We start from the raw sequence: 23,947 nt of genomic DNA, 5'->3' as shown, positions 1-23,947 counted from the left end.
GATGTCCCAGGTGGAAGCAACAATGTGAGCATCTATAGATTCAACACAAATTAAATTGAAATTATACTGGAATTTTTTTTTACGGAAGTAGAAAAAACACTGCTAAAATTATGTGGAACCACTAAAGACCCCAAATAGCCAAAGAAATTCTGAGAAAGAAGAACAAAGTGGGAGGTATTACACTTCCTGATTTCAAGCTATGCTATAAAGCCATAGTCCTCACAACAGTATGGTATTGGCATAAAAACAGACAAACAGGCCAACAGAACATAATCAAGAGCCCCGAAATATGGTATATGGTCCCCTGATACTTGGAGAGGGAGCCAAGAATCCTCAAGGGAGAAAAGATAGTCTCTTCAATAAATGGTGCTGGGATAATTGGATTTTCACGTGTAAAAGAATGAAACTGGACCCTTATTTTATACCACTTACAAAAATTAATTTGAAATAGATTAAAGACTAAAATATAAGACTCGAAGCCATGAAACTCCTAGAAGAAAACATAGGAACAAAGCTCCTTGACATGGGTTTTGGTGATGATTTTTTGGATGTGACATCTAAAGCACAAGCAACAAAATAAAAAGCTCCCACACAGCAAAATAAATTATCAATAAAGTGCAAATAGAACCTTTGGAATGGGAAAAAATATTTGCAAACCATATATCTGATAGGGGGCTAATATGTAATATATATAAAGAACTCATACAGCTCAATGGCAAAAAACAATAACCCAATTGAAAAATGGGCAAAGTACCTGAACAGACATTTTTTCAAAGAAGATATATGTAAAGCCAACAGGCACATGAAAAGATGCCCAGCATCACTAGTCATTAGAGAAATGCAAATTAAAACCATAAGGTCCTATCACATCACACCAGTCTAAATAGTCATCATCAAAAAGATAAGAGATAACAAATGCTGGCATTGATAGAGAGAAAAGGGAACCCTGTTGGTGGGACTGTGCAGCCACTATGAGAACCAGTATGGAGTTTCCTCAAAAAATTAAATAGAACTACCCTATGATTCAGCAGTTCAACTTTTGGGAATATATCCAAAGGAAATGAAAACACTAACTTAAAAAGATACCTCCACCACCACATTCATAGCAGCATTGTTTACAATAGCCAAGACCAGACTAAGTGTCCACTGATGGATGAAGAGGTTGTGGTAATATACATAAAGTGGAATATTACTCAGCCACAGAAAATGAGGAAATCCTATCATTTGCGACATGGATAGACCTTGAAGGCATGCCAAGTAAATCAGAAAAGAAAGACATGTGATGTCACACATGGAATCTAAAGAAACAGAACAAAACAAACCCAAACTCACAGAAAAAGATAAGACTTGTGATTCCCAGAAGTGGGGGTGGGGAAGGGAGGAAATGAGAGAAGGTGGCGCAAAAGTACAACCTCCAGTTGTAAGATAAATACGCACAAGGAACGTAATATAAGACATGATGCAGTAGCTGCCACTTCTGTATGATATATATGAAAGTTAATTTTTTTTCCTTTCTTCTTGTACCCATATGAGAAGATGGATGCTAGCAGAACCTGCTGTGGTAACCATTTCACAATATATGTAAATCAGAACATCCTGCTGTATGCCTGAAGTTATACAGTGATGTATGTCAATTATTCCTCAATAAAACTGGAAAAAAAAATTCCAAACAAGCATGAGTAAAGGTGGCCAAATAAAGGGTATGATGGGAATGGAGTTTATCTGGGTGTGGTTGAACAAAAAAACACCCGTGATAGGTATCCAGAGGGACACATTGACGTGTTATGCACACGCCTGGGACCCAGGGCATCCTTTATGGAGTTGACTTGCTACCTTGAATCAGTGGCTTTGTATTAAGAATTGTCAGGCATCACAAATCCTGGGATAATTCTACTCGCTTGTGTGGATCACTCAACTGGTGTTTCTATCTCACTCTTTATTTCAGAGTTCATGTCTTTTGCTGTATTTGGAATGTGTACCTCTTCTGTTTTGGGACCCTTGAAACATATCTTCCTTTAACAAATAACTCTTTTTTTTGGTTAAAGATTTATCTATTTATTTTAGAGAGAGAAAGAGAGAGTGGGAGCAGGGGGAGGGGCAGAGGGAGAGGGAGAGAGAGAGAATCTCAAGCAGACTCCCCACTGATCACAGAGCTCCACGCAGGGCTCGATCTCACGACCCATGAGATCATGACCTGAGACAAAACCAAGAGTTGGACGCTCAACTGACTGAGCCACCCAGGCGCCCCAACAAATATTCTTGATGTGTTTACTATAGCTCCTAGAAAGCGGGTGAATCTCTCTGCTTATGCTGTGTGAATAGTAAATATATCTAAGTTTGAAAACAAAGATCACATGAGAAGATTCTCTTGTCATGTGTGCCCTTTTACAAAATCTTTGTGGGGCAGGGCCAGCACAGCAATTTTCTTGTCCTAAATTCTGAAGTATTTTATTTTTAAAACCACTTGTAAAATTCTCGCAACTTTTCGTTTTCTTTGTAGAATTTACATCTGTAGCTGACAGGAGCATTTTTCTTTTTACTTCTAGTACGGCCAAGTACAGCGTGTTGACGTTTCTACCTCGATTCTTGTATGAGCAGATTAGAAGAGCTGCTAATGCCTTCTTCCTCTTCATTGCCTTATTACAGGTAACACTTTTTAAAAAGTGATTTAAAATTCATAATGTTAATTACATGCAAAATGAGATTTTGCTAAAAGGTCACTTAACTGAAAAAGTGTCATAATACTTGAATGTAATTTGTCCCCTCATCTGATCATCGTTTTCATGCACAGACATGATCTCTGCATAAAGGCAGGCTTCTTTAGATATTGCCTAAGGATAATTGTAGTTACTAAAAGAGGCATTGAAAAATGGCCCGAGAGTCATACTTTTAACCCCCTTTCAGTTCTAAACACATAGCAATGTTAGATAAAAATTTTAAAATATGTAAAACACATAGCTAGTTTTTAAAAGAAGGTAATCACTTTGGTATAACAGAAATGGAACAGAACTTCAAAAGAGTAAGTGGTGAGTGTCATATTTTCTTTTTTGTAGAGAGGATTTTGATTTTAAAATTCTAATTTGTCAACTTCCCTCTTTTGGTCTCTTGTCTTCCAGCAAATTCCAGATGTATCTCCAACAGGAAGATATACCACCCTGGTGCCATTGATCATTATTTTAACAATTGCAGGCATCAAAGAGATTGTAGAAGATTTTGTAAGTTTTTGCTTTCATATAATAAAAACCTTGTATTGAATATAACTTGTAATTTATTTGTTGCTCTGTTTTTCTTTGTTGAAGAAAGGAATTTGGTCAGTAGCCTAAGTAACCTTTCAAGGCTCATGATGGTATTTTTGGGGAAGGAACGTGTACACACAATGTCTTAAATACCTATACACAGAAGTAGGTCAAACTGTGTTTTCTAATGTTAGCTCTGTGAACTCTCTTTAATTTTTATCACTGATGTTCCTTAAATCCTGCTTTAGAGCTTCCTAATTTGGGTAGCCAAAGGATGGATTGCTGCCTAGAATAGCAGCATTGGGCTGGCTGTGCCTGAGGTAATTTTATGAATCTTCTCTCTCCTCAGACTTATCTCGCTCAGTGTGTCTCCAGGTTCAGTGGCTACAACCATATTAATGCTTTCTCCCCTTTTCTCCGTCTGTGGTCTTGCCTCCAGGGTCTTTCTTCCTCTCTACCCCTCCCTCCCTCCACCTCTCTCTCTCTCTCTTTCTCTCTCTTTCTCTCTCTCTCTCTCTCTCCCCCTCCCTCCCTTTTTCCCCCACTCTGTGTCTCTTTTTTCTCACTCTCACACATACACTCACACACATTATGTACATTTTTCTGGGAATAGGTAAACAAACAAATGGAATACAAATCAGAGGTACTTTGCTCCTTAAGTTCTTTACCAGTAAAATGAATTCAATTGTTGTTGGGTTTATCATACTGAATAGTTCTTTTAGTCTGATCTTAAAGAAACGAGGCATGAGAAATCTCGTACTTCAGAGTGCTCGTTCCTTGTTGGAGCCAAAATATCGTGGCTGACATCAGAGTAGACTGCATCCACGTTTGCAACATTTGTCTGCTGAATTTAGGGAGTGCTGCCGGGTCATAGACCTCTGTGCTGAGTTTCACAACATTCACATCACTGCCAGTCCGTTTCCTGGAGCCCTGTTTCTCTCCTGATCTATTGTTGCTGTTGCAGTGATGCATTTGGAACTTTTGAATCTAAGGAACTTTCTTTTCTTTCTGGTAACAGAAGCGGCATAAGGCAGACAATGCAGTGAACAAAAAGAAAACGATAGGTAAGACACCAGGCTGAATCACTTTTTCCGCTAGAAAACTTCAGACCCCATTTAAGGCATGTAAAATAAGTAGCTAATGGTATTAACATAAGTGGAGGGAAATGATCTATAAAATATTTTAAAAGAAATAGCAAAATTACAAACCAATCCAATAAAATGTGAGTCCTGGCTATTAAGATTTGAACAGAATTTGTGTATTTTAGAAGCTTAGAAAAGGTGGTAATTTTTAGGAGGTAGACATATGTTAGGTCTATAAAAAGTCCAAGCATTCACATCCTTGGTTTATACTTGCTCCCTTCCTCTCTATTTTTATTGTATTGATTTCTAGAACATTAGGTCTGTATTTGTGTGTGTGTGTGTGTGTGTGTTTAATCTCATAACAACAGGGTGATATTTTTCTTCTGGGGTAAATATGGCTAGTTTTAACTTCTATGTATGTATTTATATTTATATGTATGCATTAATATATATATGGTATGTGGATTGGGGCTCCATTTTGAGGAGTGGTGTGGTATGCCTTTATGTCTAAAGATAAGGTTGGAATTAATAAGTGGAATTTTGAAAGGAACCTTTTAGATTTTGAAAAGCTGATTTTATTTTGATTATCATCAGTATTAACTGGTACATTGTTTTTTCTTTTTCAGTGTTAAGAAATGGTATGTGGCATACCATCATGTGGAAAGAGGTAAAAACTATAGGAAACAAATTGAGGGTTGCTGGGGGGTATGGGAGGGGGGATGGGGTAACTGGTGATGGGCATTAAGGAGGACAAGTGATGTGATGAGCACTGGGTGTTATAGGCAACTGATAAATTATTGAACACTATATCAGAAACTAATGATGTACTATATGTTGGCTAAATGAATTTAAATAAAAAAATTTAAAAACCCTAATTTTAAAGATATGCCAGAAAGTACTGGTTTGGGGACTTGTAATTAATTGCTAGTATTGATTGCAGTAGATAAAGTGTGGGTTAAGACATCGGTCATCTCTAATGTAAGTTTTATATCATGGAGTTTCCCATGAGATTTCCTTAGAACTGCTGCCTATTGACTTGGTTCCTGCTTCTTCTGGGAAGTGCTCACTGTGTCAGTTCACAGTTGTGAAATTCATTGCTCCTGATGGATACTTCTGAAATACCAAAGCATCCTCTAGTTTCCAACTCCAATCCAAGAGATCCCTGGTCTTCTGTTCTCCTAACCTAAATCCAGTTTTTGTTTGTTTGTTTGTTTGTTTTTAAGATTTTCTAACTTTGGAGAATCTCACTTCTAATGTTTTTGGTGGGAAGAGTTTTGGGTTTAAGATTTTACTGCGAAATGTAAACAGAGGTGGAGTGGGGGTTGGAGGCCAGCCTGTTTTGATCTGAACTTGGTTGTCAGGACCAGCAGTCACTGCTCTTAACTTTACAATAGTGAGAGGGTTTGCCTCCATGTTCCTGGAAACATGAGGTTGGGAGGGTTTGGGGATGGTGAGGGTTTTTTGGTTGTTTATAATGATGAATAGAAAATGTAGAAGAAATATGCTGTGCCATCTGGGTATCTTGTATCTGATAAAGTTAGCTTTTTAAGTGAACCTCTGTTTTACCTGGACCTTCTTAATGGTCACAAGATGGTTTTTGTGGGGGATGACTTTCATGACTTCAGGATTTGAAGATGATTAACATCATTTCAAAAGAAAACTACTTTTTAGAAGGTTCACTTAACAATAGTTTCTCCTGCTAACCATTTAGTAAGCAGTGTTTAAAAATGCTTCTATGATCTTTAACTCTGAAAAATGCCTGCAATACAGTAACTTAGCCCTCAGTTTAGTTTGCGTTTTGTTTACTTCATTATAAGAGAACTGTGAAGTCTCTTTATAGTGTTTTTTGATAACACCTTAACCTTGGTAGCAATCTAGAAGTCCTGTAATGCCAATACTAATTGACCTCCCTCTTATTTGGAAGTCTGTAGTTCTTTGTCAAGTGGTTGGAAATTCTTGACCTCATAGAGGTTAGAAATGCTCCCAGTGCTATGGGGGTTCAAGGATTCCCACTGCACTTAGGAATGGCCTCTGTTTCTCTAAGTCCTTCCTGACACTCCCTCCCTCCCCCGAAAGCTAGGAACAGTGGCTGGAGAGAAGAATGATTTGGATTTGGGATGTTTGCAGTGCTTGAAACAGTAGTAAATGGAGCGATGATCTCTGAATTCTGGGTCCAGGAGTTGATGGCCTCACAGACTCCTAAAGTTCATTACCATTTCCTACACACATTTGAAGTTAAAAAAAAAAAAATCCCAAACCAAACACCTCTGTTATATGCTTTGCCGCAAATATTTTTATTTCAATTAAAATGCTTTTGTTTATTTAAATGGAGCTCTTAGGATGTCCCAGAGATGGTGTTATGCATTGGGGATGCAAGTAAGAATAAAGCATGGCCCCTGCCCTTAAGAAGCTGCCTACCATGATTCTCAGCCTTCAGTGGGCATCAGTCGCTCGCTTGCCCGGCTGGTCTAACACTGAGTGCTGCGCTGGCTGTAATCTCAGAATTCCCGTTTTGGGAATTCCACTGGGCCCTAGAATTTGCATTTGTAACAAGTTCCCAGGTGAGGCTGATGCTGCTGGCCCCCGAACCACGGGTGTCGTGGGAGGGCCAGACAGCTGGATAGAATGCAGTGTTAGTGCTGAACTCTGTGTAGGGGCATGCTTCAGGTGCTTCTGGAACATATGGGAGGGATGGATGATCAGTCTTTCTAGACCCATTAATTCACATGAGCAAAGGCATCCCTCGTGTGATGTTCTGGTGTTCTTTTGAAGGATGAATGAGAGGTAATTATTTTAAGAGGGAAATGCTGTTCAAGACAGAGGGAACTGGGTGAAAGTCTCAGTTGTATGGGAAGGAAAGCCAGGCACATCTGCAGAGTGGCTCAGAACAAGGATGAGGATGAGTGGGCTCAAGGAACAATGATGAGAATATGGGAGAAGATAGGTGATAAGAGGTACCAAATGCCAGAGATGTCAGGCAAGGTGGACCTGGCTCTCTTTAAGCTTCCCAAAGCAATACAACTCTAATCTGAAATGTTGAGCTTGAGTTGGCAATCCCCTGGGCTGTAGCAGAATAGAATGCTGGGAGGCAGCTCTTCGGTGCAACTCAATAGCTTTGGTTGACTTTGAGAAGGCCTTTGAGCTTATTCTTCAAAATTAAGAAGCTTGAGAAATCCTCTGAGGCTAGAATGGATTCAGGGATCTAGAGGGGGCTCTTTCTCACCTTAAGAATTCTCGTTTGGGAAACTTGACACACTCAAGGGACAACCATGCATAAACACCAAATAGAAAACCATTTTCAAACACATTTCCAACTAAGTAGTTTTCCGTGTGCATGGAACTTCTTAGTACTTTGTTACTGGGATATGAATGTTTCTTTATTTAAATAACTAGGATGGGAGAAAGCCATAATTTCCCTTGTCCTCCCACTGAATTAAGAAAAAATCCACCGCCTTTTTTCTTTTGAAAACATGACCAATTTTCCTTTCTAGTTTTTAACTAATACCTTCTTCTGATTTTTTCTGTGTAATTAAACTATCCACATAAAATACTTTTACATTTAGAAACCTTTTCAATTTTCATAAGCATTCCTTGCTGTTGTACTGATGGTTGTTAAAATAGCTCAGTAGCACCTATTCTTTGATATTCTCTTTATTGTGGAATATAGAATATACATATAGGCCTTTCTTTTGGCTTTAAGTTGATACTAACTTCAAATATACAATGGTTCTGGAATTTAACTTTTACCACCCCCCCCCCCCCCCCACACACATTGGGCTTGATTCCTTACTTCCCCACATGCTTTGATAGTGCTTTGATTCAAAACACTAGCAGGACATGTTTTTAGTAAACCCTCCTTTTTCTTAATAAAAGGTTAAATATAGGCCCCTGCCAGGGCCATTCTCCTAGCTTGCAAGATCCAGGAGTCTTTCATGAATATTAGTTTCATAAGTATTTCAGAAGTATTTGGCTTGAAATTCTTGATTTCTAAGACAATAGTAATGTGCATTAGAATAAGAAGTAAGGCATAGTGCCCATTTTGCGTTTTGAACTTACTCACGTGTGCTGAGAACAGCCTTTGTTCTTGTGTTGTCTGAGAATTGTGGCCTGTCTGACTTTCATACTCAGTGTCCATTTGGTTGCACTCCTGATGGTAGAGACTAGCACATGCCTGTTTCAGGCCAGGCACTTGCATATACTTCCTTAATCATTGCATCAGCCCTACAAGGTAAGTGTTGATCTTTCTCCATTTTATAAGTGAGGACGCTAGAGGTCACAGAGCTGAAGAACTTGCCAAGATCCCAGGGCTAGTGTGTCTGTGAAGCTAGGATCTGAACCTCAGCCTGCCTGACTTGAAAGCCCATATTCTACCCATCTGGGTGCTTCTGTGACCTCATTTAAAGGATTTACAAACCCTTGGCCATGGTGCCCCATGGTCAGCAGATTAAGGCCTTTTTCTTTAGCTTGGGGTCTTGTGTCTGGTGGAGTCTATTTCCCTAGGTGGTCTCTGACTTTGGCTGTGACTCTTTTTTTTTGTTGAAGTTCTTGAGGCTACACAAATCTCTGTTTTAAGTGGTATGTTTCCAGGGAACCTTTTAGATGCACTGTTCATGGGTGAAATCAGTATTGCTTTGTAATCAGACCACTGGCCAGTTGCTCAGTTTTGAATCTTGGGTCTAACACTCACTGTCTGTGTGGCCTTGATCAAGTTATTTCTCTTTGAACCTCAGTTTCCCCATTTGTAAAATGGAGAAAATTTATTAACTCAATTGATCCTTGCAATAACCCCGTGATATATGTGCTCTCAACCCCATTATATATATAGATGTGAAGACTGATGCACACAGAGTTTACATAACTTGCTCCGGGTTACTCAGGTCTAGCAAGGAATCCAGCCGGGGGATTTGAGCCCAGCATTCTGGCTGGCTCTGGAGGTGTACATTTAACCACTCTCCCCTACTGTGTACAGCTGTGGGATTGTTCCAGAGTGCAAGAGTGGAATTTGCAAGTGGATGGAATAATCGTAAGAAAATGAGACCTTGATAGTTGTTCTGACTCTTCTCTTTTCTTACTCTCCTTTTATGTTTTTTTTTTTTTTTTTCATTTGGCATCACTGCAGAAAGGCAATATTACCATTTGTACCGAAAAATTTTTGTTCTTGTCAAGGAAAATAATTTGGGCTTCTGTCTTAAGCTTCATGGCATAATTATATAGTAATTTTTTCTTCAAATATTTAACCACCTTAATGACTGTTTGTGCTTTCCTGTCTTTCATGCTTCTCTGTCCTTGTCCCTGGTTTTCTAGGTGGCGGTGGGAGACATTGTGAAGGTCATCAATGGGCAGTACCTCCCAGCAGACATGGCCCTGCTATCCTCCAGGTCAGGTGTGCAAGTGGGCACATTGTTTGAAATAAATGTGAACAATAAAGCATTAAGTGGTGACTATAGGAATCACAAGCCACCCTTCCCTCCCACCCCTGGAGGCACCAGCCTTCTCTCTCTGGCCTCTTCTTCAGTTACTTGTCATTTGCCTTTTTTTGTTCCTGCCTTAATCCTAAATTTTCTTTCTCCCTTCATTCCCTTGTACTTTTGTAGAATTCTTTTAGACGTATTGCTTCATTTTAGTCTCATAGCAGTTCTGGGCTATTTCGTATTCATAGGAGATGCTCCAGAGCAGTGGAGTGATTCCGTCAATAACACGAAGACTGCAGCCTCTCTGAGGCTTGAGAACCAGTCTCCTGGTGGGTCCAGGGAGTCTTCCCATAGAGCCAGGGCCTCCTTTACTAGCTGCTCAGAGATCCGGCCCACGTTCGCAGCATAGACATGACCTGTGGTTGGTGTTGCCCCTTCATTCGTCCACGTTGTGTCCCCCTATCTGCCCAAGTGCCACTGCCATGTTCTCCAGGTAGTTTCGTGCTGCAAAGGTATCACCAGTCACTAAGTGACATGAATAATGGACCATGCAGTCCTTGACTTTTCCTTGGCTTGATACATAAAAGTATATATCAAAGACAGAGTGCTACAATTAGGATATAAATAAACTCCTTTTCATGAGTTCAAGTTTAATTCTATGATAAGACTGAAACTTCCTATGTTTTATGTGCTGCAGGGAATCCTAGATACTCACACCGTTGGCATTTTCTTTGAATGCAGACAGTGTTGCTTTTATTGGATTTGATCATACATTGGATTCTAAGCCTTAGCATGAATTTACTGCTCGAGATAAAACGTTTAAAAATAGGATCCCAGGCCCATAGAGAAGGAAGAGCACCATATATATAGGGCAGGACTCATATTTGTCCCTATTGATTGGTAACAAGAGAAATAGGGAAATGAGGATCACTTGACAGTTTGGGGTATGAATTTTCACCATAACCCTCAGAAAACCTGGTTTTAATATGAGATGGTTTGTTTGAACTGACAACATATTTATAGGATGCTCATTACTGTTTGAGTCTGTACATTATGCTAAGCAGTCCACTGAGTACATTATCCCATTTAATCTTCCCCCAAACCCTTGGTATCCCTACTTTATACATGAAAAAACACAGAAACAGAGATTAAACAACTTCTAAGTCCCCACAGCCCACAAAGGTAGCAGTAGGAGATTTTAACTTAGCCAGTGGGTTGCAGACTCCATTCTCTTGACCACTAACTATGCAGCTAACCCCAATGATTAGAAATAGGAATACAGTATCTACCAGGATTATTGTTTTTTCTTTTTAAGATTTTATTTATTTGAGAGAGAGAGAGCATGAGTAGGGGGAGGGGCAGAGGGAGAGAGAGAAGCAGTTTCCCCACTGAGCAGGAAGCCTGACACAGGGCTCAATCCCAGGACCATGGATCATGACTAGAGCTGAAGGCAGACGCTTAACCAGCTGAGCCACCCAGGCGCCCCTGCCATGCTTCTTGTTATTCTTTGAGTGTTCTGTCCTTAAAATTGGATGTTTTGATTAAAAAGTTACGTGTTGACATAGTAAAAGGTACAGGGAAGAAAAGGTTTGCCAAGCTTGATTGCTGAACTCTGCCTGTAATGTTCTTCAAAAGCTGTGTTTGTACTGGCTGCATCTAGGGTGGCTCTTTTGGTCAGGAGCAGGCCAAGTCTCAGACTCTAAGGGTCATCCAAACACAGTGGTAGAGTCTTAGCTGGAGCATATTGTGTTTCCCTTAACCTACCAGTCCTCTTCTCATTCTACTTCAGTTATTTCTGCTACTTAAGGTCAAGCAGCATTATGTGGGGTCCATAAGTGTGGATCATTGGGCAAACAACTTTGTGTTGGTGTTGAGCCTCAAAGAGGAGTGTCTTTCTGGTCAGTTAAGACTAAAGTGGTTGAAGGGCCAGTCAGCAGACACAGTTTCCATGGTAGAGACTTTATGAGCTGTGAATTTGTGGAGGGGATTTTACTAAACTTTGGCTTTTTAAATTTCTCTCTCCATAGTGAACCTCAGGCAATGTGTTATATTGAAACAGCTAATCTAGATGGGGAGACGAACCTTAAAATACGTCAGGTAAAGTAATCTTTTATGACTTGTGTTGTTATGGAGACCCAAATGGCAAATTTGGTTCACTATTCCAATCAGTGTATTTTCTAGAGAAAAACGTTCTGCTAGATAGGGTTATGCCTTAACCCTAGTGGAACCCATGGGAAGAACTTGGCTTTTATTATGAAGGGAACCATTGAGAGAGACAGTGGAGTTAGAAAAAGTGAGCTTCGTCCAAGTATGGATCATGAAGGGTATCTTGCCTTAATTTATATCTTAGATCTATGTCTGTTAGTGCAGGTGGAAAGAGATCCTGTCAGCTAGGTTGAGCTACATGGTGGAAAGGGCGTCTTCTATATGGAGAGATGCAGTAGGCAAGCTCTGGGTACCTTACTTTACATAGTTGTTTTAACTGACACTTTAATTCTAGAAAGTAATACATCAGATACAAAATTTCTATGCCTCAAAGCTGTTCTTACCATATATTTTAATTCTAGAATGAAAAATGGCCTTTACTGTAACACAAATGCTAAGCATTTGACACCCAAATTTTCTGTTGCATAAAGTTGAATTTGATAATTCTGTCCACCAGTCTTTCTTTTCTATCTTAGATATTTGATTTAAGTAGGGTATTTTTTTTCTGTTTAAAGAAGTGTTGCTGAGTACTAGATATAACACTAATAAGACATTATATTAAAAGAATGCTTTATTCTGTTTTTATGACTTGTATTAAAGTAGAGCTAATAGAGTGCTCTCTGCAAGGTGCTTGAGTATGTGGTTAATTGAACATGGATCTTCCCAGCACAATGGGAGAATCTTAACTTTGCACTTCATTGAATTCTTTGGAAACTTTTGCATTAGGTTGCTATGGCAAAGGCTGCCTGGGAAGTCTATCTTGAGGGGCTGGTAGCTTGATTTGTTAGCCTCCCCAGTGACTCCATTTTAGATGATTCATTATTTCCTTTGGATTAACAATGGGGATGCTGAATGTTGTCCCCAAACCTGGAAGATTGTATTCAGTTTCCTCTTTTGGTTTAACATTTTAGGGTCTGAGTCATACTGCTGACATGCAAACAAGGGAAGTATTGATGAAGTTATCTGGAACTATAGAATGTGAAGGACCCAACCGCCATCTCTATGACTTCACTGGAAACTTGCACATAGATGGGAAAAGGTATCACTTTTGCTTTTCTTAGTTTTTATTTTATTTTATTTTATTTTATTTTTTTGTTCTTAAATGGGACTAAGAATTACTGGAATTGGTAAAATATCAGCTTGTTTTTTTGGTTTTGAAATATTTTAAAATCATGAGATTTCTTATGTTTAGCTTAGATATGAGAGACTGAGCTTTTCCTGAAGCACAATTTCAGTCAGTATAAATCTTCCTTCCCTTAAATTTAAGGAAAGAACTGATTTTTGTCAAGAAAAACAGCCCCAGGGTCTGAAATGAGATTAAAAGTACTGGCTGTTTTTCTGTGTGTCCTACCTACCAGGAAGGAGAGGTGGTTTGGGCTGCATAGAATTGTCCAGAAGAGCAGAAGAGAAGCATATCAGGTGTATAAGAGCTAATCTATTTATTAGAGAAACATCCTTTTTTTGTGTGTGTGTGACTAGCATTCTTCTAAGTAGCATTTGTTTTTATCAAGTTGAGTGGAAGGAACAGCAATTACTCTTCCTTTAGAATATTCACTGCCCTGTTGTCTATATTTCGTTGTCTTTGTCCTCTTGGCATTTGTTTGATTGTTGGAGAGTCATTTTTGTCATTATGTTGGGGTGCAGTTTCTCCCTTCTGCCCATCTTTAATCTGCATGCTCCTTACCGATGCTTCCCACATTTGTATTTTGAACAGACTCAGAGGGAAGGACCTAATCGTGGGAATCAACCCAAAATAACTATGACAACTGTGACTGCTTTCTTGGTTTTCATTTAGCACGCAGAGCCATTCAGTCGGCTCCCCCTTTTGAATTTCTACATTATCACTCAGCCTTTTATTTAACCATTAAGTCATCCTTGACAAATTTGATATTCTAGCTTTAGAGTCTGTAAAATAAACTGGGTTTCCCAATGAATAAGCTTCTTGTTATTTTAGCAATATCCTTTTTGGGTGTATAGTTTCATGCCTGGGTTTTAAGAGAATACAATTCCCTCTAACATTTTATAAGAAAAATATATATTTTTCTTGTAGTGATGAATGGATAGGATAAAACTTTTTTGTGGATCTCTCTTTTCTTTTTTTTGTAGATGAAGGCAATGGTAACTTTCATTGCTCCTCTCAGTGAAATAGTTCAAATTTGAATAAAAGAAACAATCGAATTAATTGATTGATTGTGGGTTTATGTTTAAGGGGGAAAGCTCATGCTCATTTGTCAAACTATCATTAAATATAAATGTTGTTTCTTATTTTTAGCCCTGTTCCCCTTGGGCCTGACCAGATCTTATTAAGAGGTACACAGCTTAGAAATACTCAGTGGGTCTTTGGCATAGTTGTTTATACTGGACACGACACCAAACTCATGCAGGTAAAACATTTCTATGCTGAAAAACAATGCTGATTTCAGTCTTTATTTTTTCTGTCCATTTTTGTGGAGTAGAGAATGCAAATGCAAATGTTGCATTTAGGGGCTCGAATTTGTGAACCTAAATTTAGAAAGGAAGTACCTTTTATTTCTGGTTCCTTGGGTAGTTTTTCCTGGATTTCCATTATTCTCTCAGATGTTTGTTACCTCTTGCTTGAAATATTGATGGTCTTTGTTTTTTCCAGATTTAGGGGGATGATCAGTTCTAACTTATTTTATCTTCTGGACTTAAGCAGAGATTCAGTCTAACTTTCTTATATCTCTACTTCTCTTCCTCACCTCACGAATTAGGATTTAATAGTAAATTGTACTTTTAATTAAATCCTTGGCAATTTAAAATCAGTTATGTTTGAACTAATATTTATTCTTCATACACCAAAAGAATTAAGTTAAAATGATTTTGCTCTTTCTCCCTGTTAATGATTTTCAAAATATTTGTCAATTTACAGCAACCTGCATTTGTATTATGGTGTATTTTGCCAGACAGCTTTTGAAATTCTATATAAATCAGTGTCCCAATGTGTCATTTCTTATATTTCTTTGGTATCTTTTGGATCTTATTTTGCTAATGGATGCTGTTGGCGAGAATCAGCTTTTCAGCTTGTCTGTTCTTTTGTATCACTTCCAAAGCATGTATTTGACTGTATTTCTTAGTTCAAAATTATTTAGTGACCACCACGCACCAAGTCTTGAATTAGGCTGTGTGGATACAATAGTGAAAGGCCCAGCTCACCCTCTGGGAGCCACACAGACTAAGGAGTAATACAGAATTACCAGGTAGAATGAGAATCGCTGCAGTATGTATCATTACAAAGTGCTCTAGGTGTCTACAGAAAGGCCAAGCAACCAGGGGCTGTTAGTTGACTAGATACTAGAAACCCATTTTAGATGGAGAGTTGGGGGGGCAGCTCTTGTGTTGGCCGACTGTTTGAGGTCAGATGATGGAGGAGGAGAAAGTTAAATGTTGATTAGAATGGATGAGGTGATAGACCCCATTTCTACCCCAGCTGGGAAATGCAATGGAGACAGGGTGGCAGGGAGTGGAGGAGATGGTGGGCATGATAAGGCTTCAGAGTCTCATGACATTGAAGACTGTTGCAGTTGCCGCTTAACTAGCTGATCAATGTGTAGTGAGGACTGAGAGATAATGCATCTGGTGCTCCGTGCTGTGATTTTGAAGACAGGATAATGGCAGGGCTGGGGCCAAGATGGATACCATAAGCCAACTGCTCACCTCTTTAGAGAGTGAAGGACGTGGCTGAGAGGTTGGTGGATTTGTTGAGGGACGAGGAGAAGACAGTGTAGCCAAATGGCATGAGTTTCACGGGTGAGTGTTTTAACATGGCATTCGAGTCATAAGGGTCAGAAGTACTATTGGCTTCAGATGCCAAGGCATGTGAGTCTTCACTGGAGCACCCTCTGCTTTGAGGAGCTTCAGGGAAGGAGTGCCCTCAGCTGGGTAAGAAAAGCTCCCAAAGGGGATGAGGACATGGAAAAGTTTTGGCCCTGGGATGCTAGGGTGTGTTGGAATGGCTGCAGTGGGAGTGTGTACGTGAGGGTGGGGATCCATGGTGGCTGAGAGAACAAATAGTTGGTGAATGCTGAGGCCTCTCTTGGATAGATCAAGATTATTCAGTGTATCTGAGATGCGTTTTATCTCTCCTTCCTGCTAGGTCCTCACCGGTTCAGAACTGATTAGAAAGTTTAAAGTTTGTTAGTTCTGAATAGCCTGTTATGTGGAGACTTTACTTTGATGAATGGTTTAGGGCTCCGCTACCTACTAAGTATCCTCTGACTTCCCAGTCCAGTGCCAGCAGCCACACCTAACACTGGGAGCTCTACTGACCACAGATCACTTCCGTTTTTATGATAAAGAGACAGAGATGACAAAGACTTAGCTCAAATTTAGTTGGGACCCCAACACCTGTTTTTAGATTGTGCATATTACAAATTTAACCACTCTCCAAGATTGTTTTTTTCAGGGTGACATTGGTAGTACAGCTTTGTAGCTAAGGTGTAAGAAGAGATCATCGAGTTATACCTAAAAATGATCCTATCATCTTTTCAGTGAGCAAAGTGTGCACAGTTACCTCATGAAGTTTGCTCTTGTGAGTGAGATAGGCACTCCTTGCACCTACATGTGATAAGCCCGTGCAAGGCTTATTATGTGTTGAGTGTTCTAGTACAGAATGATGGAAAGACCCAGAAACATCTGCACTAGACTTGCTGTGCCTTTAGGACTGCAACAACAAGTAAAAATAATGAGCTTTCAAGAGGAATATAATATAACACCTATAGCTGGAAGCCATCTTGTTTGTGAAATAACATTTTTTGTCTGGACTTGTGCTGCTTGACCACAGAGGGGAAACACAATTACTTTAGGGTTCTTCTGCTTTTTTGTTTGCTCTGTAAACTCTTGCCTCAGTGTCTTCTCTTCAGAGTTCCCCTGTTTCAAGTTCAGTGTAGTTACACGTGGAAATATTTTCAATATTACTGTTTCTATTGGTTGATTTAATGGGAAGGAGGTATCATCACATTAATTACAGCAAATACTTAGTGCCCACATGCATTGTTCTAAGCAATTTGCATGTATTAACTCATTTATTCCTCATAATGGCCCTATGAGGAAGATACTATTATTGAGCCCATTTTCTAGATGAGGACAATGAGACCCAGTGTCTAATAGTTACTGAAGTTACACACCCACCCAGTAAGAGAGAGATTTGGGATTCAAACCTATGCAGTTTGGCTCCTGAGTCCATGTTCTCACTAGTTACTCTGCCGACTACTTTTTTAGGAGGGCAGAAAGTGTATAAAATTCAGGTCAATTATAAACTTTTCAAACTCTGACATTTTGGCTTTTTTTTTTTTTAACTATTATAAGTAAAATTTTTATTAAATACATTTATCAGCACTAGTTTCATAGTTGTTTTTAATAGCAAAACATTCTAAGAAATGTAAATGACAATAGAGATGGTTCTGGAATTATAGCCACTTAATTCAAGTTTTTATTTTTTATCACTATTAAAATTTTGTTGAATTAACAAACCATAAAAATAACTTTTTTGCTATACAATTCTATGTGTTTTAACATGTGTATAGATTCACATAATCACTAACATCTTCATGAAAGATGTTAGCTGAAAGATGCTTATTTCTATTAAGAACTCCATTACTCAAAAGCAGAAGTATTTTCTAAGAATTTTATGGAAGAGTTTAAAATGCTAGTCAGAATTTAACATTACAAGCTCATCATTCTAAGTTGAAATGTTCAGGGAATGGGAGTGAATAGGCAGAGCCTGACTCTCCACAAAGTGTGTGTGATGAAGTTTGGGGCTCTTGTACTGGATGAAAGATAACTTTTTCTAACCCTGTTAACTGGCTATGACTGAACCATTGGAAAAGATCAGAAGCCAATAAACTAATGGAGTCATAGAAATGATGCTTTTTGTAAATTTTTTTCTCCCTGTGCTCCAGTGAGTGTTCAGAATGATAAGATCATGAGTTTTAAAAGATGGGGATAGACAGTCTTGGAACTGGTCTGTTGGCTTCTTCTGTAAGACCAGAGGTGATATGTTGTCCCCATCAACCTGTAGATGGGATTTAATTGATGGGTCAGCCTTCACTAATACATTTCCATTTCGAAATTTAAAGGACTTTTTTTTTTTAAGTCTGTAAAGGACAATTCAGAGAACTGAAGTGAAAGGAAGAAAAGAGAATATAAAGGAAGTTGTTGCTGTGCTGTTTAAATACTGAAACATTTCAAAATGACCAGTAAACTGATTCCCTACCTCCCTGCCCTGCAGAAAACCAGGCCATGATGGTAGTATTTGTGGGTTTGGTGATAGAATTCAGGTAACCATTTCAGTGATGTTGTGGTACGAACTTCTCTAGGGAACTTAGGGATGAATTGCTCTCTGTTTTCATTTGATTTTATTTTTATGTTGTGGTTTTATTCATATTCTTCTTTTTGGAAACATTTTCATCCTAACTCTTTTAATGATCAGATGAGTTGAGAACAGTGAAGAGTGCTGACTTAAGTTTTGCATAACGCACCATTTTTATGGCCAGTTAATGCCTTTCAAGCTTTCAAATCACCTGATTTTTGCAAATCGGTTGCCAGTAGAGAGACCAAGCTTGTGACTCATGGAGGGAGACCTGTAGACTGAAGCTCCTGTGTCCATCTGCCCCTATCTAATTCCTGGCTTCCGGTCTAATCCAGGCTCTGCTCCCCTCCAGGAATGGATTATTAACATCTTCTGGGTTACTGTATTAGTTTCCTATTGCTGCCATAACAAATTATACAAATTTAGTAGCTTAAAGTAACACAAAGTTGTCATGTTAGGTTCTGTAGGTCAGAAGTCTGGTATGGGTCTCATCCATGTCACGAAGCCTGCAGGGCAGCATTCTTTTCTAGCACACTCTAGGGGGTTCTAGAGGAGAATCTGTTCCTTGCCTTTTTCTGCCTTCTAGCACTGCCCAAATTTCTTGGCTCATGACCCCCTTTTTCCATTGTCACAGTTGGCAATATTGCATTTCTTGGGCTATTCTTGTGTAGTCACATTTCCCTCTGACTGTAGCCAGGAAAAGATCTCTTCATTTTCTGTTTTTAAGGGCCAACGTGATTAAGCTGGACCTACTTGCATAATCCAAGAATATTTCCCCAAGTCATATCCTTAATTTTTTAAAATTTAAGCTTTTTTAATTATGAGAGAGAGACAGAGAGAGAGAGGGACAGTTGGGGGTGGGGGAGGAGAGCAGAGGGAGAGGGACAAGCAAACTCCATACTGAGTGTGGAGCCCGACACAGGGCTTGATCCCAGGACTCCGAGATCATGACCTGAGCCAAAACCAAGAGTCAGACACTCAACCAACTGAGCCACCCAGATATCTCAGTCATATCTTTAATTTAATCATGTAAGCAAAACCCCTTTTATCACATAAAATAATGTATTTACAGGGTCCAGGTATCGGGGCATGGACATCATTGGGGAAACCATTATTTTTCCCACCACAATTACAATCAGAACATCTTTAGTAAAATGACTTCAGGTGCATAATTGTCTGGTGCAAATAGGTCTATTGACTTTTCCAATGCTGAGAGAATAATAGTTCCAAATTTTTCACCTATGTGTAGAGGTCCTTGAATCTGGCTTTAATGAATCTTTCTGAACTCACTTGCCAACACTGGCTTCTGTTTGAGCTGGAATGGTTTCCCCACCTGCAGTGAGACATCAGACCATGCATGTTTATAGATGGCTAGGCTGTCTTCCACTTTTGTTTTACTTTCCTGTCTACATTCTGTTTATGACTCAAGACTGCACTCAGATTTCTCACAGCCACTAGAGCTTTCCTGACTTTCCTGCTTTTTTCTTGTTCAGTTTTCCAAATGAACTCTGTCCATTTATTTTGATACTTATTGATGTCAACACCTATTTTGCATTTTGGATGTGTATGTGTCTGTGTATGTCTTTTTTTCCTCAATTTTGAGGGGAAAATATATACTGCAAAAATAGTTCTTTGTATATTAATTATAGAGCTCTATTATTACCTTGAAGATTCAGTCTAGATTTTTATGGTACAGAATCTTTAAGTTTCTCTTGAATTAATGACATCCTGATTTCTTTTAAACTGATTTTAAGTGATTTAGAACTTGTTTTCTAAGATTGCAAAAGTAGCTAATTTTGTACTAAAATGTAATCATAAGTACAGATTGAATTATGAGTCAAAATGTGTTATTATTTAAAACTAGCTGTTGATTCAGGAGTATGGTACACTTTTTAATTTCATTGGTTATTGGCAAAAATACAGTCTTTTATTTTTATTTGTTGAATTTGGTTAACTTACCTCCTTTTTTCCCCACTCCTTAACCCCAAGCCTGTTCTGTGACTCTTATACATTTTTCAATGCTGTTGTACAGAATTCCACAAAAGCACCCCTCAAAAGATCGAATGTTGAAAAAGTGACTAATGTGCAGATCCTGGTGTTGTTTGGCATCCTCTTGGTCATGGCCTTGGTGAGCTCAGTGGGGGCCCTGTACTGGAATGGGTCTCAAGGTGGAAAGAACTGGTACATCAAGAAGATGGGTAAGTGTCAGGATGGAGTGCTTGTTGAAGTAGGATGAAACCACTTTGGAAAACCCTTACAAGTGTGGTTTATGTGTGGTGGCCATGCCATCCTTCATTCTTTTGTCTACTCTATAAAAGGCCAGCCTTCTTGAAAGATTAGGAGTCGTGATGAAATGAAGGATGGACACATGTGGGGATTGTTTTATATTCAAATGATTGTATTTTTAACTATTTTTTGAGTTATTTTCTTAGTGGTTGCTCTAGGGATTACAATAAATGTCTTAGTTAATCAGCATTTGCTTCAGATTAATACTAAATTCCAGTAAAATACAGAAATTTTACTCCAGTATAGATTCATTTCTTGCCCTGCATTGTGCTATTATCATATATATTACATCTGTTATCAACCCAGTAATCCAGTGTTATAATTGTTGCTTTATATTATTTAATGTCGATTAAGCAAAAAGAAAATACACTTATAGAGTGTACATGAACCTACTTATTTACCATTTCTAATACTCTTCATTTCTTCCACAGATTTGAGTTACCAGCTTGTGTTATTTCTTTGCTTCATGTAGCTTTATCCTGTCATTGCTTTGGGCTGTCATATATATATTACATCTGTGTATAAGGCCAATGATGCACTTTTATAATCATTTTTGCCATGTTTTTTTAAGTCCAAAAGAAAGGATAAAAAATATGTAATTGTCTTTTATAAGTACCTGTTGTGTTATTACCTTTACCGATATCCTTTGTTTATGTGGATTTAATTCCTGTCTGGTGTCATTTTCTTTCATCCTGGAGAATTTCTCATAAGGCAGATTGGAGAGCAACAAATTCTCTGTTTTTATCTTGGAATGTGTTAATTTCTCCTTTGTTTTTGAAGCGCAGTTTTGCTGATACAGGATTCTTGTAGAATTCTTGGTTATGTTCTTTTTCCTTTCACTACTTTGCATATGCCATCCCACTGCCTTCTGGCCTCCATTGTACTGATGGGAAGTCAGCTGTTAAACTTACTTTTTCCCTTGTATGTGAGTCATTTTCTATTGCTACTTTCAAAATTGTCCTTGGTTTTCAATAACTTCGAGTTTATTTTGTTTAGAGTTTGTTGAGCTTTTTGGATGTGTATGTTAATATTTTTCATCAAATTTGGGAAGTTTTCAGCTATTATTTATTCAAATATTGTTTCTGCCACATCTTCACTCCCTTCTTTCTGGTAATTCCATTATGTACCAGTTGGTCCAAATGATGTGACCTTAGGCTCTGTTAACTTTTCCTTATTTTGTTTTCTTTCTCTTTTTGAGATTAGGTAAGCTCTATTGATCTACATTAAAGTTTGTTTCTCTCTTCTGCTAGCTCACATCTACTTTTCTGAAAAAAAAACTGATTTTTTTTCAGTTTCATAATTTCTACTTGGTTCTTTCTTTTATCTCTTTCTTAATGTTCTCTGATTAAACAATCATTGTCATCATACTTTCTTTTAATTCTTTAAACGGTTTCTTTTAGTTCTTTAAATATATTTATAACAGCTTCTTTGAAGTCTGGTCCATCATCTGGGTCCCCCCTTAAAGGCAGTTTCTATTGCTTTTTTTCCTGTTTCTTTGTAGTTTCATATTTCTTTGTTGTTGAAAACTGGGTGCTTTAGATAATATGTTGGGGCAGTTCTGGATTCTGTTTCCTCCTCCTCTTCCTTTTTGCTGTTTTTTATCTGTTTAGTGACTTGCCTGGAAAGATTCTGTGAAGTCTGTTTTCTCCTGCAGTGTATAGCCTCTGCTGTTACTGCTCAGTTTTATTTCCATGTTCTGACTTTTTATTGCTTTTCAAATGTATAGTTTAAGATATATAGTGGTTTGTAGTATATTCACAGATTGTACAACCTTTACCTCTTACCTAACTTTAGAACATTTTCATCACCACAGAAAGAAACCCTATCTTCATTAGCAATCACTCTTCTCCTTGTTTTTATTTTCAAGCCTGGATTCCTAGAGGTCAGCATAGCTTAGAGGTTAGCCAGTGATTGGTCAGAGGTTGTTTGACCTATGTGTGGCTTGTAGGATGCCTTCAGTGTTTGGGGAATTTAAAGTCTGCCCACATTCAGTCAGGGACTAGTTGCTCACAAGTACCCTCTCTGGTCTCTTCTAAGCAGGTGCAGCCTTATGCATAGACATGACCTTCTGGACCACCAGGGTTGAGTGTGATCTTACCAAGGTTTCTTTGGCCATTTCTTTCCATGGATATCTTTGTTTAATTTCTGGCTAGTCTTCTGGTTTGTTTGCTCCTACTAGTATTGTGAGATATTTGTCTTCCCTGATTATTAGCCACTGGAATCTCTATTGTTTTTGACAGTGCCCTCGGCGTGGCTTTTTTCATGCTGTGTTCCAAATAATGTCATCTTTCTCAGGCTGTTCCTGTCCTGACAACCTGCCTTACTCTAAGGGTACCAGCCTGCCTCACCCTGGGACAGAATTTCTGCAATATGGAGCTGGGGCACAGGGTGGAGGGGATTCAAGCTGTCAGTCCCAACCACCCACCCAGAACAGAATTTAAACATCATGGCTCAAGGGGAAAGGAGAGGGAAATAGCTTCTGACTTAAATGCCTAAGGTTTCCACTTAGATTAAGTAGAATTTTTGAATACATGCTTTTGAATTTTTTGTATGCACTGTGATCACTTTCCAAGCACTTTAAATGTTTGTTTTTGATAATTTTATTCAGTTTTATTGCTTCCTTTTTTTGAGAGATTTGCCAATCTCCTTACATAGCAATTCCAAAAATAAATAAAATTTAATGACAAAATATTTTAAAAAATAAATCTGAATTTTAAAACTTTGGAATCTTTGCTTGAAGTTTTTGTTATTCTTTAAATATATTTTGGTTAAACTGATAAAAACATTTTTTCCTTTTCTAATTATCTCATGCAAAAAAATCAAACACTTTTGAATGCCCAGGAGAACTACTATTGCCACTTTACAAATATGACTGGGACTCGAGTTGTAGGTGGAATCAAAACTCTTGGTTTTGGTTCTTAAAATTTGGATATGTCTAGCTTCAAATATGAAGATTGAATCTTTGTGTACATATATAGTTTCAAAATGTCATGATCTGGGTAAATAAACAGCATTGGCATAATCTTGGTATACAGGCTTTGTGGAAGCTGGCATTTAAATTGCCTAATTTCAAACTCCAGTACTAGCTGTATGATTCATGATGGAAGAATAGTCTTTATGTCCCACCCATAATGCTGTCTGCTTTGTTCTCTTATGGAAAAGTTGGAGTAGCTCTATTAAAATCCATCAGACTTCACAGTTACATTGTCACTGTTGGAGCTTTGACTTCAATTTCTATCAGATTCTGTCCTCCATCATCTCCACTTGATTGTTTTTGTTTGGCTGAATGAACTTTTATACATAGGGTCTTCCCCAAATGTGCTCTGCTTATTGATAATATATATGATGACTCAAAGTTGCTTTTGGCCTGTATTCAAACCTGACATTTGAAATTTCTTA

General features: G+C 38.4%; 1 protein-coding gene across 1 annotated transcript in view; it reads left to right on the top strand.

The window, feature by feature from the left end:
* Positions 1-23,947, top strand: part of ATP8A2 (ATPase phospholipid transporting 8A2) — a 603,997-nt gene that overhangs the window by 126,028 nt on the left and 454,022 nt on the right. The window contains exons 3-11 of the mRNA XM_045869211.2: positions 2,547-2,646; positions 3,117-3,215; positions 4,255-4,300; positions 4,945-4,985; positions 9,623-9,696; positions 11,757-11,826; positions 12,846-12,973; positions 14,207-14,318; positions 20,295-20,460. Coding sequence (XP_045725167.1) covers positions 2,547-2,646; positions 3,117-3,215; positions 4,255-4,300; positions 4,945-4,985; positions 9,623-9,696; positions 11,757-11,826; positions 12,846-12,973; positions 14,207-14,318; positions 20,295-20,460 — 836 coding nt within the window. The remainder of the gene's footprint in view (positions 1-2,546; positions 2,647-3,116; positions 3,216-4,254; positions 4,301-4,944; positions 4,986-9,622; positions 9,697-11,756; positions 11,827-12,845; positions 12,974-14,206; positions 14,319-20,294; positions 20,461-23,947) is intronic.

The sequence above is a fragment of the Mirounga angustirostris genome, unplaced genomic scaffold, assembly GCF_029215605.1.
Source record: "Mirounga angustirostris isolate CCGP_5_RB_7025 unplaced genomic scaffold, mMirAng1.0.hap1 SCAF_3, whole genome shotgun sequence".
Taxonomy (NCBI): Eukaryota; Metazoa; Chordata; class Mammalia; order Carnivora; family Phocidae; genus Mirounga; species Mirounga angustirostris.
Note: the sequence above shows the minus strand (reverse complement) of the source record. Positions and strands in the feature narration are given on the sequence as shown.